This window comes from Equus przewalskii, chromosome 1 (assembly GCF_037783145.1).
Source record: "Equus przewalskii isolate Varuska chromosome 1, EquPr2, whole genome shotgun sequence".
Classification (NCBI taxonomy): domain Eukaryota; kingdom Metazoa; phylum Chordata; class Mammalia; order Perissodactyla; family Equidae; genus Equus; species Equus przewalskii.
In genome coordinates this window covers 76,439,324-76,457,278 of record NC_091831.1, presented here as the reverse complement: position 1 = coordinate 76,457,278, position 17,955 = coordinate 76,439,324, and the positions used below count along the sequence as shown (strand labels likewise).

The window sequence follows — 17,955 nt, the reverse complement described above, 5'->3', positions numbered from 1 at the left end:
TTTATGAAGACTGACTACCAGAACTAATTACCATCTAGACTTTCTATATAGAATTGCTCAGTCTTATAACCTACATAAAGTCAAATACTTGCTTATGTTGCAAAATCAGATTTTCTCTCTCTTCACCAGACTTTTTTCTGATCCCACAAAAATATAAACAAAACTCATCTATACTATTTCAAAGCTCCATCAAATTTTGACATCACCAAAGACATTTTACAAGGTGTTTACTCTCATCTCTGAGGTCATTAAAGAGAAAGAATTGCTACCATTCAACAAATAATACTGGGATAATTGGGCATAGATTTGCAAAAAAGTAATATTTGATCATATTTCACAATGTTCAAAAAAATAAACTGCAGGTGAAATAAAAAGCTATTTGTAAAACAAAAATAAACCTATAAATTGAAGAATACATTGGAAAATAAATTTATAACAGTGATAGAAGGGAAGACTTCTTAAAATTCAAAACTGAAACTACAAAGGAAAAGGTGACTACAGGAAAACTATAGCAGAAATAACAGTAAAGCAATAGAGAAAAAATACAACTAAAGTAGCAAAGGGTTAATATTCAGAATACATAAAGAACTCATATCCTAAAAATAATAAGAAAAAAATAACCATCCCAAGAGGAAAGGGGGAGACTGGGAAGACACCATAAGTTAGCAATTCAAAAGAGAAAAATAACAAATGAAATGATGTTCCTTTCAATAAACATATGAAAAGACGTTCAATCTTATTAGTAATCATGGGGGGGCATATTAAAACTGAGATACTATTTTCTGTCCAGATGGGCAAAAATTAAAAACGATTGGTAACATAAAATCTGACAAGAGCTGGCAAAACAAGTACACTCATACTATTCATGGGAGTGCAAATTAATACAGTCTTTTAGAAAGGCAGTTTTCATTATCTACTGAAGTTTTAAAAGCACATTCTCTTCAATCTATTTCTAGTTCCCAATGTATACACTAGGGAAATACTAGAATGTGCACGTACAAAAGACATTCAACCCAGTATTTAATGTAAGAGCAAGAAAACTGGCATCATCAGTTCAAAAGAAAATAAATTATGGTATATCAACTATTATGAAATGTAATACTACAGTTAAAAGAATTTCTCTGTTGCACAACATAAATATACTTAACATTACTGAAATGTATACTTAAAAAGTTAAGATCGAAAAAAAATTTCTCTAAGACATACTTTGGAGTGAAAAAAGCTTCTATCCAACTGTATAATATGTACACTAAATAATTTCAAATTACATTATGCACATATTTAAGAAATAAATTTTTTAAAAATCTGGAAAGAGAAAAACCATTAACAGTAATCACGTCTATGGTATTAAAGGAGGGAGTAAATCAAGGAAATTTTGCAGTATTATCTTTGAAAATACATTTTTTAAGATTTATTCCCTTACCTACAGTGTACCAACTCGCATCTGTTAATTTATTGATAACAGCTTCCTGATATGCACCATCAAGATTCTTCACTTCCACAATAGCTCCAACCTGAAGTATTAAAAAATAGTTAGAAAAACTTTTAGAAGATAAATGAACAAACCCAAAACTGGCTTTTTTTTTTTTTAATTGAGTGCATGGTGGTGAAGAATAAAATAACTACTGGTTTGATGTGTGTTAAGGTGCCAGCAGTTTTGTCCACCACTGTTTCTGTACCATCAGTAAAAATGTCAAGATAGTGAAAAAGGCAAATAATATCTAAGCGTTATTATGAAAATATTTTTGCCTTTACCATCTCCCTAAAAGGGTCTGGGGAATCCCCAAGGGTCCTGAGACCACACTTTGAGAACCACTCTCTGCAAAATTGACTGTTCTTGCCCCATATTACCACTCCTCTTTCAAGGACGCTGGGGAAGGGTAGGGACAATCAAGAAATACCTTTGATGGTAATCATATTGAAATATATTAAGTGTATCAAATCAACATGTTGTAGACCTTAAACGTGTTTACACAGTGTTTACGTCAATTATATCTCAATAAAGCCGGGGAGAAAAAAGAACAGGGGAGAGAGAGATGTGTGAAGGAAAAAAAAAAAGAAAGAAATATCTTTGAGGTCTCCTTTAGAGTTAAAATGTACCTAATGACAATTACTTAAAATGTTTTCCATCTGATCAAGAAAATAATGATTACATTTTTATGGTCTTTATAACTACATCAAACTAAAAAGCTTCTGCACAGCAAAGGAATTCATCAACAAAATGAAAAGGTAACCTACTAAATGTGATAAAATAATTTGCAAATCATATATCTGATAAAGGGTTAATATCCAAAATATATAAAGAACTCAAACAACTCAATAGCAAAAAAAGGGAACAATCTGATTAAAAGATAGGCAGAGGATCTGAATATACATTTTTCCAAAGAAGACACACAGATGGCCAACAGGTACACGAAAAGGTGCTCAACATCACTCATCATCAGGGAAATGCAAATCAAAACCACAATGACACATCACCACATATCTGTTAGAATGGCTATTACCAAAAAGACAAGAAATAACAAGTGTTGGCAAGGATACGGAGAAAAGGGAAGACCTGTGCACTGCTGGTGGGAATGTAAACTGGTGCAGCCACTACGGAAAACAGTATGGAGGTTCCTCAAAAAATTAAAAACAGAACTACCATACGAACCAGTAATTTCACCTCTGGGTATTTATACAAAGTAAATGAAAACACTAATTTGAAAAAGATATATGCACCCCCATGTTCTCTGCAGCATTATCTACACTAGCCAAGATATGGAAAAAAACCTAAGTGTCCATCGATGGATGAATGGATAAAGAAGATGTGGAGGCGTCTGTGTGTGTATGTATATGTGTATACCATTCCATTCCAAATGTGGAATACCATTCAGCCATAAAAAAAGAACGAAATTTTGCCATTTGCAACAACATGGATAGACCTTGAGGGCATTATCCTAAGCGAAACATTTATCCAAGTGCTGACGCTTTCTATCAGCTAGTAGCTGACAGAAAGTATATTAGGGAACAATTCAAAATCTATAGACAAAAATACTTTAACAGTCTTGAGACCAAAATTTAATACATTTTCCTATGTTAAAATCAAAATGGTCCCAAGCCCTAATCACAAAGAAAATTTTAATAAAATAAGAAAAACCAAACAAGCAAAATAAACCAACTATGCCACAATAAGAGGCTGGAGCAGAAGGAGAGAAAGATGACCTGAGAATGAAAGTAGTCACCTTTTCTACCCCTTCGCAACACTGACGATTTTTTTGTATTTGATACCAGCTGGCCTGTGCCAGGTGAATAAGGCAGTCAAGCAGTCATGAGCTATGCTGGTGTGAGGCAAAAACACAAACAAGGCATGGGGGTGTATATAAGCTGTAAGCTTATCAGAATTTTGCTTCTTCCATTACTGGCTGTAAGACCTTGGCCAAATTACTTTACCTCCCTTCAGTTTCCTCTTCTGTAAAGAGCTGTTATGAGAATTATCTAAGATAATTATGTGCAAAAAACCTAGCACAGTACTGGCACACACCAGGTGCTAAATAAATGGTGGTTAACATCACATTGTAAGTGTACATTTTTTGTCCTTTTGTCCCTGCAAGTGATGAACATGTGCATGTAACATTAAAGATGACACCTACAAAACAGAAATGGTGGAAAATAATTTTTACAAGGCAAGATAAAAAAACAAATTTACAAATGTTAGTCCTCCATAGTACCTCCTATATATGCAAGGTACTAATGCCCTGGGGATCCAATTAAAAGTTTAAAAATCAACCACAAACAAAAAAACGCAGGTACACCCATCTGTCTAATTTTCCAAAAAGTATAGCTTCACCAGTAAAGGATTTTTCTTGCATCTACAAATGTTTCATCAATTCTGTTAGCATTTCTTAAAATTCACCTAGCGGAGGCACTGTCCATTTTCAGACAGTCCAAGGAGCCAAAGAGCATATAGTGGCTACCCACGCATTCCCTTCAGTTTGCTCTCTAATAGAAAGTAAAGGAGCATTTCTTTCACTGGCCAATAAGGAAAAACGAATGCCAAGAAATAAAACTCTCTGTACATATGAACATATTCATCACTTACAATTGCCTGATGAGCCTTTAAAAGTCTAAATTTCATTTGCCAGTAGTTGCTCTGAGGGTTTTTTTGTTGTTTTTTTTTCTCACTTTTCACATCATCATGGAACTTACATCACTTAATCCCTAGTTCATCATCTATTAACTCTGGAAAATCCACCGTTTTAGTAAGTGAAACATGGTGAGACCAAAACAGATGAGAAGAGAAAAAGCAGTCAATGGTTCCTTGATGTTCACTTTATTTCTGAATGCAGTTAGCTTTTACTATCATATCGGGTTTTACTGAACAGTAAATCTAGTTTTTTCTACTAGTCTATTTAGAGAGAATCACATATTTATCAACTCAATAACAAAAATAGCTGATGAATTAAAAAGAAATGACTGAGTATTTAATGTTTCCCATTGAAGCATTAGAATAATAATGAATAAATAAATGAATTACCTTTAGTGGGCCCTTTATATGGTCATCCTGAACTTCCACTGTTGAGGAATCATGCCTAAATGTTACCTAGAGATTATACATTTAATTAGCCACCAAAAAAAAAAAAAAATCAAACAACACAAGTTCATCAATGCATGAATTCATTGTTTTTTCTTTTTTAAAGATTGGCACCTGAGCTAACAACTGTTGCCAATTTTTTTTTTCTGCTTTTTCTCCCCAAATCCCGCCAGCACATAGTTGTATATTTTAGCTGTGGGTCCTTCTAGTTGTGGCATGTGGGATGTCGCCTCCACATGGCCTGATAAGCGGTGCCATGTACACACCCAGGATCCAAACCAGTGAAACCCTGGGCCACTGAATCGGAGGGTGCAAACTTAACCACTCGGCCACGGGCCAGCCCCGAATTCATTTTTATTACAAGTAATCTAAACAAACAGCTACTTAGTTTATACAAGATCTCAATCCCTAACTAGATTAACTGAAAGATTTATTTTTTAATCCGACAACTTCCTAGACTAAATTACTTAATGTTTCACATATTATACTTCATTCAATACTATTAGTTATTAGGTCAGTTGTGTAATTTCTTTCCCTGAAAAATGAGGGAAAAAGAGGCAGAGTTTTTCAGGTATTAGGTACTATAACACTTTGTGAAGGCCTAACTTAATAATAAGCAGTAGCAACAAACATTTACTGAGAGCCAAGCATCAGGCTCAAGCATCAAACATATAATCTTCAGAACAACCTTATTAGGTAGGTATCATTATTCACATTTTATTGATAAGAAAACCGAGGAACAGAAAGTCTAAGAAACTGGTCCAAGATGACAGAACTAGTACATGGTGGAGCTGAGATTCAAACTCAGGCAGTCTAGCTCCAGAACTTTACTGTACTCTCTGTATCAGTGTAGAAATCAGAAAACCAAAAACCAGACGTGAGCAGAGTAAGTTAAAATAAAGGTTCAATTAGTTGGTGAAAAACAAGGTAGCTTCCAGTATCCAGTACAGAAAAAGTTGTTTTCCCTATACAAAGCAAACCTGAACCATTAACATGGTTAATGTTAATGGATGTGTGTGGTAATCAGTTTAGTTAATAGGCTCACAAACCAGCTATGAAAGAACACGTCCTGTACTCACAGCATCCTAGGCATTTCTGTCTCACACAAAAGCACTACCATGCTTTACTTAAATCATGTGTTTAGGTATCTGCACCATTCATCTAGACTGTAAGCCACTTAGGGATGGGGACCAGAACTTAACACTAGAGTTTCAATACCTAATATAGTGCTTAGCACATAGTAAATGCTCAATCAATGAAAACTGATGGGGAAGATGTGTATCAACAAAGTTTTGAAAATTTTATTAACGTTGAATCATAGAATATACTATCACATCTCTTGAGAAAAATCATTAACTTTGAATCATACAGATTTTTAGAGCAACCACAAAAATTAACAGTAAGTTTTAGATATCCATTATTTATAAGGCACAAGGTATTGGTACTCTGTGTTACCAATAGAGACAGAAGAGACTAACGGTTTTCTTCCTTTTATTAATAGCAAGAAATGGCTGGACCACTACATGTCATTTAGCTGGTTCATTCATTACAAAATACCCAGCTGAGACTGCAAAGTCAGGGCCAGCCTGTGCTCTGCAGACCAAAGCACGGGCCATAGAGTAACACTGCTGGGGCCCAAAGGGAACACCTTTTTCTAACAGGCACAAAAGTGCTTATCTGTATGCCAAGCTCTGCTAACAAGGCTCTCCACCAGGAGGGAGGGCTTTTTGTCTAATTCACACTAGAGTGTTACACGTGCTAGCAGTAGCCCTGTCTGGAAAAGTGAGAAAACTGATAAAAAGCTTTCTCTTCATCTCTAAGATAATAGTGGCAAAAAAATGAGTGCTCAGGGAACACTAGTGTGAGAAATCAGAACAGGAAATGCCACTGTAAGAACTTATAAGAGTACTCGCATAATCAAATCACAAAAGAATTCACAGGCACCAAACATGTGAAAACTGAAGGCAGGGTGGGGTCAAGAGTAGCATCCTACAGGCTTACAGCTAATTTAAAGACCTTATCACAACGGTTCTTAACTAGGAGTGTAAGTTAGAATCACCCAGGAAGCTTTTTCCAACACATACATGAATAAGGAAGAAACCTACACATATAAACATGGAAAAAGCTCCAGAAGAGACTCTGATACTCTCCACTGGAAGTACCATACCTCTATGGCCTCTTTAACTGGTGACACTCAAACCAATGTTTTACAGGGTATTTGTTAATCTCGGTTATAAATCCCTTGAGGACAGAAATGAGGTCATTCTCATATCCTCATCCTCCTCCTCACCTACGAGTACCCTGCACAGTTTGCCACTCAATAAATAACTGATAACTAAATAACTTCAAATATTGCACTTGTCTCATATTTTTCACCACTGATAATATACTAAAATATAAACAATTACATTTCTTTTTCTGCATTATCTGAGACAAAACAAGTATTTCAGAAAGATTTTTCAACAAAGATAGAGGATAAAAAACGAGATCTACCATATTTCACTGTTATCTAAGACTATCAATTACAAATTACATCACAATTTCATGGTTAAAATGGGGTGGGGTGTCTTAAAATTGGTAAGTAATTCCCATTCTGCCATTAATTTGTATAATGGCCTTGGAGTAATCACCAACTCTTTACAAGTCTCATTCTTCTTACAATAAAATTAAGGAATTAAAGGGGCCAGTGTAGTGGCATACTGGTTCAGTTCGTACATTCCGCTTTAGCGGCCTGGGGTTCGCAGGTTTGGATCCTGGGTGTGGACCTATGCACCGCTTATCAAGCCATGCTGCGGCAGGTGTCCCACATATAAAGTAGAGGAAGATGGGCACAGACGTTAGCTCAGGGCCAATCTTGCTCAGCAAAAAAAGGAGGATTGGCGGCAGATGTTAACTCAGGGCTTAATCTTCCTCAAAAAGAAAAAAAAAAAAAAGGAGGAAAATAATCAAGAAATTAAACTACATGATTTCTAAGGTACTTTCTACCTCTAAAAGGCTAACAAAGCAAACAACACCAAGTCTGTAGTGAAATGGCATTCAAAATACCAACTTTGATAATTTGATTTCATTCCAATTATTGGGATACTTTAAAATCACAAATAACGCTTTGTTTTCAGGTATTTTTACAACCATTACTTCTAGAAACTAAACTCATCTGGCAGGAAAAAAAGTCTTAAATACACTCACCAAATAAAAGTTTAAATATCAAATACTGAACACATAATGTGTAAAATCTACATATACTGTACCTTGACTTTGACAAGTCTTTTTGCTGTCTTGATCTTGGCTTCACAAAAGGCTCCTCTGTATTTAGCACTCACATCAGTGCCCACTGTCAAATAAGGAGGCTCATCAAGGGCCTAAAAACGCAAACAAATAGAATTAGATTTAAACTCTCTAATTCCTTCCCACAATCAGATCTCAGAATGGCAGATCTAATCCTGTTATAGCTATAAAGTTGTAATAGTTGAATGCATTTAACAAGAATAATCTATAAAACACTCTAACTTAAAAATAAGTAAAATATGTATCATACAGCCTACTTAAATGTACTAAATGTACATCATATAAAATATAAAGGCATCTTTATACTCTCTACAAAGTACATATGGTCCATGATATGAATTAGCTCAATCTCAAATATATCATTCCATCCGCTGCTCCATCTACCCATTCATTCAAATATTTATTTACTATATGACCACTTAAAGAGAATGCAGATCTCAAAGCTCAAAGGCTGACAAAATTTCCCTTAACATTTAGGCTATATCTTGGCAGCCTCCCAAATTCAAAATAGCTGTGTTATATCCCTATCTAGACAATTCTAAAGTAGAATAGCATAAAAGGTGGGAGAGGATTACCTGTATTCAAACTATTGGTGAAAACTCTATGAAGAAATCCAGTCTCAAATAAAAATTAGCCAAAACGTCTCAAATGCTTTGGCCTGAGTTCATTGTTTATTTACCCTCCTAAGTTAAATAATATTTTGCTTCCTCATTTGTGATTTAGTTTTTAATAGTCCTAATCTAACTGCTTGGACTTTTTACAATCAGGTACACTGCTGCATAGAATCTATATTTCTAAGGAGTCCTGCTTATACTAATCAATTCCATAGTCAAAGGCGGATTATGTACTAAATAGCTTTTCCCAAAGTGTTTTACAAGAAATACTAACATCCCAAGATGCTCCACCAAAAAGAAGAGGAGGAGGGAGTTTGGGAAAATCAGTTTACTGACTGAATTCCCACTCTGCCTCATCATTTCCCAATCCACTTATCCAAAGAACCCTTTTTTTCTATTAACATTCTATAGAAATTCCATAGAACATAAGGTGGAAAATGCTGTTCTACAGCAATGAATAAAGAAAATATCAATTTCATTTGGATCTTAAAGTAAATTCACTCCTAACAGTTGCGGCTAATACACATAGGAGTGACCTATCTCCAAAGAAAAACTTCTAATGCAATAACAAAAGTGCCCATAATTGTATCAAATAATTTTAATAACTTTTTTTAAAGGCAGGGAGGTATCACACAAACCAAGACAAGGGTGCTACAACTAAAAATATCAGGCCAACTTCCTTAACGGCCATTTGCCTTTCATTCTATGTCTTTCATGAAAAGTATTTAAAAAAACAACTCAAAACACACCAAGAAAATCATTTTTAAAATCTACTTAGGGGGGCCGGGCCTGTGGCCGAGTGGTTAAGTTCACACACTCTGCTTCAGTGGCCCGGGGTTTCACCAATTCGGATCCTGGGCGCGGACATGGCACCGCTCATCAGGCCATGCTGAGGTGGCATCCCACACGCCACAACTAGAAGGACTCACAACTAAAAATATACAACTGTGTATAGGGGGCGCTTTGGGAAGAAAAAGAAAACATAAAAATCTTAAAAAAAAAAAATCTTAGGAAAATGCCTATATTTCAATGCATTTATGCCATAACAGAAGTGCACCTTCATAGAAAGATAATCTTTTCTGCATTACTACTTTTTAAGTTTGTTGATATTATTAATTAACTACAACTTTATAACCGTGTAACTATTCTTGCACCTAAAGTTAATAAATGCATTTCTACTTGATCTACCAGGCTTATCCCTCTTAAAATATCGTTTTTCTTGGTTAAAATTTTGGCTAAGTTCCAAACAAGCTAGTGGCTTCCTTTTAGCAAGAATATGAAAAGGATTCACAGCACTTCACTCAGAAACTTTAAGAAAATTTCAGAAAGACACTAAATTCACTTGGTGGTTCAACTGGTATTGTATGTTAATCCTAGAAAAGCCCAAATGGTTGGGCAGTCTTCATGACCACAGGCTCGCTACTCTCCACAACTTGTAACCTCTCCCATTAACAATCCTGCCTTACTAGCCATTAAAATTTTATTTTCGCAAAGAAATAATATAGTTAAAATAAATGAAAACTGATGAAGAACCAGAAATTGTGAAAGGTAGAAAAGAACGAGAAATCAACTAAAAGTTGCACATTTGTGCCTACTCAGAAACAAATAAATATTTAAGAAGTGATACTCATTTTAGATATTTTTATTACAGAGAATTCTGAATAAAAGAGGGAATAGAAAAGTAATATATTTACACTACTACTATGCAGAAACCCATTTACATATTCTTTTCATTACAATTCATATTAAACACTGGCAACACTCCAACTACAGCAAACTATTATAAATATGTTTACTGAGCAGATTTATTCAACTTGAATTTGAGAGAGGGATTTCCACCCCCAAACTAAGCCCATCCCACATCCTTACCAACATGAAAATCCATATTGACAGAAAAGAGCAATAATTACCTAAATATTGTGGGGGCAAATTATTATTTTGAAGGGTAATATTTTCCTTCCTTCACACTAGAACACATGAAAGGAATTAGCAAGGCATATAAAGAAAATATCTATTAGAAAAACATTTGCAAAGGGAATCTGAAGTCTAATAAAAACCTGCTAAAATTGAAATACACAGAACAGTGTTAATTTGTTAAAAAGAGTATAGAAAAAGCAAAAATCTATGTTCTGATCTCACTTCTGCCTCTTTTTTTCTTGGATCATCTTAGATAAGTTACTTTTCTGTTCCTAAATTCTCATCATTAGATGAATATAATAATTTGAATTCTGTATACATTTGTTTAAACAAGCCTGTATCAAAGCATCGATTGGGCTTACAAAAATGATCAGAATGGGATACTTTGAGACATATAATCATCTAGAAGTAAAACTATGCTAATCAAAATATAAATGAGAATTTCTACAGAAAAACAAATGAAATCCATAACCTATATGGTCCGATCTGTACATGTAATTCTAGCAGGGCATAAATTATCACTCTATCATTAGCATAACGTGAGGTAATAAAGCAGACTAATAGCATAAGCTTTCAAAGCAGAAAGACAAGGTCCTGATCCCAGCTCTATTCCTTATACTAACCAGATGAGTTTTTGAGGATCTACTGAACTTAAAAGCTTTAGTTTCCACATCAGGAAAATAGGGTCAATATTAGAAAGCACTCACTTATGATGCCTGAAGTATTTAGCTATTAACAATTACTTTTAATATTATGAAAAACACTCAATGAGGGCTAACAAGTCATTAAACCAATATAAATTGAGGTTTGGTACCCCCTCCTTTTAAATGATTGCTCATCATAAGGAAATGCAAACTGAAAGTTAAACTACTTTCCTCACTTTTTCAACTATGTCAATACTCCTGAGAATATAATTACTTTTCAGTTCTAATGAGAAAATAACACAGGGTATTTGGTAATATGTGTATGTCTTTAAAATGTTATACTTCTATTTCTAGGAATGCAAAAATAATCAAGGATATATATGTTATATGCTATATACAGAAAAAACATAATAACAACGACACAAACATTAACCTATGGGAAAGGTAGTAGAATGGAGGTCTATGTGTGTCAAAATATTTTATTCAGAGGAAGTCTTCTTGTTTTTAAAAAAAGGTTCCTTTTCTGTTTTTTACAGTTGGCATTGATTTGCTTTTTAAAATGCATACTAAGGAACATGTCAAACATATACAAAAGAAGATAGAACTGTATAATAAATCCCCCATATACTCATAATCTGGCTCCCACAATTATCAACTTGGACAATTTTGTCTCATCTATACCCCTACCCATTCCTCCCAAAACCTGATTATTTTGAAGGAAAGTCCAGATATTATATCATTTCATGCGAACAATAAAAAGTACTATAACCTGTAACAACCGGCATTATAGGTTACTTTATTAATACTTTTCTGTATTCTCCAATGTATTTGGAAGGACTATATAAATGAGAGTCAGTATAATAAGGTGATTAAGAGCACAGGCACTTGAATTAGATGCTTAGGTTCAAATCTACCACTTAGTAGCTAGGTGACCTTGGGCTAGGACCTCTGTGCCTCAGGATATATTAACAGTGACTATCTCACAAGGATGAGGATTGAAATGCTACAAGTAAAGGGGTCAGAGCAGGGCCCAGCATACAGTGCCAAATAAAGGCTGTTACTATTACTTAGTCATCTGGGGGAAAACTGTGAGTCAAAAAAAATTTTAAGTCTTATACAAAAGAGATCCCACATAAATAGAGCAGATGCCAATACAACTGTGTAAATATATATGGAGGGGGAAGCAGTGTTTAATAATAAACAATAATAATAATAATTAATATTGTCCCCCTTGTTCAATTCAGAAATAAAGTAATCACGTTGAATTCTAGCAGCAAGAGAGGTTAAGTGTTGGTAGGGATGTTCCACAAGAAAGTGTATCGCAACCCTTTAGTGTGGAAGAAAGGCAACCAAGAATACAGACCTCTTCTGAGGCTACTGAACTTTGGTCCAACATAGAGATATTCAAAGAATTATGTCAGCAAGTTAACTAAGATTCCTTTGACCAACACCAATCCTGTTAGGTATCATGTATACAACCAGAAAAATACTCTTACCTTCTCTTTTTGCTCTGCTTCTCTGATTTTGGTCAACAATATGGACCATCTCAGATGATAAAATAAAACATTTTTATGTAGCACCTCCATACCAAAAAGGAAATTAAACTACTAAATTATCATCCCTTTGTTTAGCAAACACAACAGTCTTCTAGTTGTCAAAGCAACAGCTACCTCACAGTTATCCAGCATTGCTTAAGTAATTATTTTTCTAGTCAATCTACCAAATGCCCGTTTAACTGGCACCTAAAAAAACATTGAATTCCACAGGAACACTAAAAAAAATAAGCAATTTTTAAATTAGCTATTGGTGGATAACAATTCGTCAAGAAGCCAAAATGCCAGGCAAATACGTAAGTGCCCAAATGAATCAACAGTGATCTTTAACGCGCCTTGGACTGCACTACACCAAATATACAAAAAAATTTTAGAAAGACAGTAGTTGAATCAATTCTCCAAATGGTTGACTAGTGTTGACACTGCCTAGGAAATATCCAGTTATTAAAGATCTATTTTTAAAAAAGCAAAACATGCTGAATGACATTTTATTGAGGTAGTCTCTTAAAAAGAGTAAGCATTCAAAATGGTTACTAAGGCAATGCCAATCCAGCCGAGAATCATAAAACAAGAGTATCAAATTTGATGCTAAAATCCTCAGTAAATAAGTGTACTTAAACACAATGTGACAATAAATCTATGAAAACAACCTTTAGTACACAACAATCTCAAACAGGCATTAATAATAGAGATAATTCCAACAGATGAATGAATGAAAAATACTCACACCTATATACCAAGGGGTATATCACTTAAAAACAGCTTAAAATTAAAATGCCTAATTTTGAGGACATACAAAAAAAAAAAAGAAAGAGTACATTGAGGAAATAAGACTGCACAATCTAACTCTAAAATCTCCTCCGGGGCCATTTCCTCTCTTCCTTTTCATGTGGTACTAAGGACATGGGATAGTGAGGGGTAAGGGTTGGGGAGGCACAAGAGGTAAGGGGCAGATGCTTGAGTATACAAGGCAGTGAAGAGGAGATTAGGAGAGCCACATGGAAGCACAGGCAGACCCTGTGGCTGAGGACATGGTGAAAGCTGAGTATGGACAGAGGAAAAGAGCAGTATACTTGGAAGATTTGTTACACTGACCAAATAAGTGAACTGATGGAATCAAATAAGTAAATATACTGAGGATAGTGGGGCCATATTTCTCACTGCCAAAGAAATTTAAAATTAAGGAAGAGGAAAGGCTATGAAGAAGTCTAAGGTACTGAACTGGAATTAGAAATAAGAATTCATTTGTGTATTTTATATATATATATATACTTATGTAAAAGAACAGTACAGATGTAGATGTGTATATGCATATATATTTGTATGTGCCTGTGTGTGTGCACATATATACATTCATATATTTTCCTAACTCTGTCCACCAAGAAGGCCTAAGAGCAACTGACAGTCCAGTAACAAAAAGCATACCAACGGCCTACATCTTAATGTCTAAATCCCAACCTACCTTAAAAAGAACCAGGGATCCTTGGAGAAACGGCTGATTTCAAAGCTGGGCAGGAATAATACAAGAAGAATCTGAAACATCTTGTGCCAGAAAGTAAGGAAACGCTCAATGAATGACAAGGACATTTCAAAGGGACACAGAAGCCACCTTGAGGGGCATCCTACTGGTCAAATTTGGGAAACTTTGAACATCAAAATAAATACTCATTGTCCTATTATCCTGTCAGGGATGTACAGGTATGTCAAAACAGATTGACTTAAGATGTGTGTATTCCACTATAAGGAAATCATACCTCAGCTTAAAAAATTAATGATAATAACAAATTACAACCCATTCAATAAAACTTGTGGCATCCATGAGTCCATCCTGACAAATGAATGAATGATAAATAAATAAGTAAATGCAAAAAGGGGAAAGCTCTTCCTTACAGTAAGAGGTTAATAAATGTAGTAGGAATGATGGAAATAGAGAATCATCTTTTGGCAACCATCATAAAGGTGACTGATTCATATAGTCGTCAAGAGATGCTAAACTGATGAGTGCAGGCTTGATGAAGAACAGGCTATTGGCATAACCCTGGAATACTACTCAATTATTAGTGGTGGAAGGAAGTGATATACTGAGAACAAAAGAGCATTCTTTCTGTGGTATACCTGCCAAGAATGACTTTGATAATGAGAAAAGTTAGACAGACCCAAGTTGAAGTTATACTACAGAATGTAAGGTCTGTATTCCTCAAAATTCTAAAGGATATGAAATATAGGAAAAACTAGGAACCAGTTTTAGATTGAAATAGTCTGAAGAGACATGATAAGCAAATGCAACATGTATTCCCGGATAGAGTATGAACTCAGAAAGGAAAAAGAGACATTATTAGGAGAGTTGCTGAAATCTGAAAGGGTCTGTGGTTAGGATGGTAGTATTATACCAATACTGATTACTTGATTTAGAGAGGTAAATGCAGGGTAGGTAGAAGAGTGCCCTTTCTGTTGGGAATTACACACTGGAGTATTTAGGAGTGACAGGACATCATGTCTGCAGCTTGCTCTCAGAAAGTTTAAAGATAATAACAATGGGTACATGTACATGTATACATACATACAGATTATATGAACTCTTGGTACTACAAATTTGAAATTATTTGAAAATAAATTATTTCTTAAAGCAGTATATATTTACTGGGCTTTCTTATAGGAACTGCTCATTTATGTCTTTCTGAGTTACTTTTTTTAACTGGATTGTAAAAGTTCTTGCATATTAAAAAAAAAATCAACCCTTCCCCTCAAACACAAAAAATCTTCTCTGGATCACTGAAGAAATTAAAGAAGAAATCAAATATATCTGGAGACAAATGAAAATGAAAATATGCCATACCAACTCATTTGGGATGCAGCAAAAGCGGTCCTAAGAGGGAAATTCATTGCAATACAGGCTCACCTCAATAAACAAGAAAAATCTCAGATAAGCAATCTTAAACGACACCTAATAGAACTAGAAAAAGAAGAATAAACAAAGCCCAAAGTCATTAGAAGGAGGGAAATAATAAAAATTAGAGCAGAAACAAATGAAATTGAAACAAAAAGGACAGCAGAACGGATCAATGAAACAAAGAGTTGGTTCTCTGAAAAACGAAACAAAATTGACAAACCCTTAGCCAGGCTCACTTAAGAAAAAGACAGAAAGAAGACTCAAATAAAATCAGAAATGAGAGAGGAGAAATCACAATGGATACCACAGAAATAAAAAAGATCATAAGAGAATACTACGAAAAACTATATGCCAACAAATTAGACAACCTAGAAGAAATGGATAAATTCTTAGACTCTTATAACCTCCCAAAACTGAAGCAGGAAGAAATAGAGAATCTGAATAGACCAATCACAAGTAAAGAAATAGAAACAGTAATCAAAAACCTCCCCAAAAATCAAAGTCCAGGACCAGACAGCTCCTCTGGAGAATTCTACCAAACATTCAAAGATTTAATACCTATCCTTCTCAAACTATTCCACAAAATTGAGGAAGATGGGGCACTCCCTAACACATGCTATGAAGCCAACATCACCCTGATCCCAAAACCATACAAGGACAACACAAAGAATGAAAACTACAGGCCAATATCACTGATGAACATAGATGTAAAAATCCTCCACAAAATTTTGGCAAACCGAATGCAGCAATACATTACAAAGATTATACACCATGATCAAGTGGGATTTATACCAGGGACACAGGGATGGTTCAACATCTGCATGTCAATCAACGTGATACACTACACATTAACAAAATGAGAAACAAAAACCACATGATCATCTCAATAGATGCAGAGAAAGCATTCAACAAGATCCAACACCCATTTATGATAAAAACTCTCAATAAAATGGGTATAGAAGGAAAGTACCTCAACATAATAAAGGCCATATATGACAAACCCACAGCCAACATCATACTCAATGGGCAAAAACTGAAAGCCATCCCTCTGAGAACAGGGACAAGACAAGGGTGTCCGTTCTCACCACTCTTATTCAACAGAGTACTGGAGGTGTTGGCCAGAGGAATTCGGCAGGAAAAAGAAAAGGATTCCAAATAGGCAGTGAAGAAGTGGAACTCTTGCTGTTTGGAGATGACATGATCTTATATATAGAAAACCCCAAAGAATCTATTGAAAAACTATTAGAAATAAGCAACAACTACAGCAAAGTTGCAGGGTATAAAATCAACTTACATAAATCAGTAGCATTTCTATACACTAACAACGAACTAAGAGAAAAAGATCTCAAGAACACAATCACATTCACAATTGCAACAAAAAGAATAAAATACCTTGGGATAAATTTAACCAAGGAAGTGAAAGACCTATACAACGAAAACTACAAGACTTTCCTGAAAGAAATTGATGACAACATAAGGAGATGGAAAGACATTCCATGTGCATGGAATGGAAGAATAAACATAGTTAAAATGTCCATACTACCTAAAGCAATCTACAGATTCAACACCATCCCAATGAGAATCCCAATGACAGTCTTTACAGAAATTGAACAAAGAATCCTAAAATTCATATGGGGCAACAAAAGACCCTGAATTGCTAAAGCAATCCTGAGAAAAAAGAACACAGCTGGAGGCATCACAGTCCCTGACTTCAAAACATACTACAAAGCTACAGTAATCAAAACAGCATGGTACTGGTACAAAAACAGGTCCAGAGATCCATGGAACAGAATTGAAAGCCCAGAAATAAAACCACACATCTATGGACAGCTAACCTCCACAAAGGAGTTGAGGCCATATAATGGAGAAAAGAAAGTCTCTTCAACAAATACTGCTGGGAAAACTGGACAGCCACATGTAAAAGAATGAAAATTGACCATTCTTTTTCACCATCACAAAAATAAACTCAAAATGGATCAAAGACCTAAAGACTAGACCTGAAACCATAAGGCTTCTAGAAGAAAACATAGGTAGTACACTCTTTGACATCAGTATCAAAAGGATCTTTTCAGACACCATGTCTTCTCAGACAAGGGAAACAACAGAAAGAATAAACAAATGGGACTTAATCAGACTAAAGAGCTTCTTCAAGGCAAGGGAAAACAGGATTGAAACAAGAAAACAACCCACTAATTGGGAAAAAATATTTACAAGTTATATATCCAGCAAAGGGTTAATCTCCATAATATATAAAGAACTCACACAACTCAACAACAAAAAATCAAACACTGGGCGGGGGACATAAATAGACATTTCTCCAAAGAAGATATATGGATGGCCAACAGACACATGAAAAGATGCTCATCATCACTAATCATCAGGGAAATGCAAATCAAAACTACACTAAGATATCATCTTATACCTGTCAGAATGGCAAAAATAAACAAAACAAAAAGTGACATATGTTGGAGAGGTTGTG

At 34.9% G+C, this 17,955-nt stretch overlaps 1 protein-coding gene across 9 annotated transcripts in view; it reads right to left on the bottom strand.

Moving 5' to 3' along the window:
* ARID4B (AT-rich interaction domain 4B) overlaps positions 1-17,955 on the bottom strand; it is a 149,039-nt gene that overhangs the window by 77,007 nt on the left and 54,077 nt on the right. For all 9 annotated transcript variants that reach the window (XR_011524926.1, XR_011524925.1, XR_011524927.1 and 6 more), the window contains exons 3-5: positions 7,822-7,932; positions 4,517-4,582; positions 1,424-1,514 (exon numbers count right to left, since the gene is read on the bottom strand). Coding sequence is in view for 6 of the 9 variants with exons in the window: in XM_008515048.2 (XP_008513270.1) it covers positions 1,424-1,514; positions 4,517-4,582; positions 7,822-7,932 (268 nt within the window). In the remaining 3 variants the exon portion in view is untranslated. The remainder of the gene's footprint in view (positions 1-1,423; positions 1,515-4,516; positions 4,583-7,821; positions 7,933-17,955) is intronic.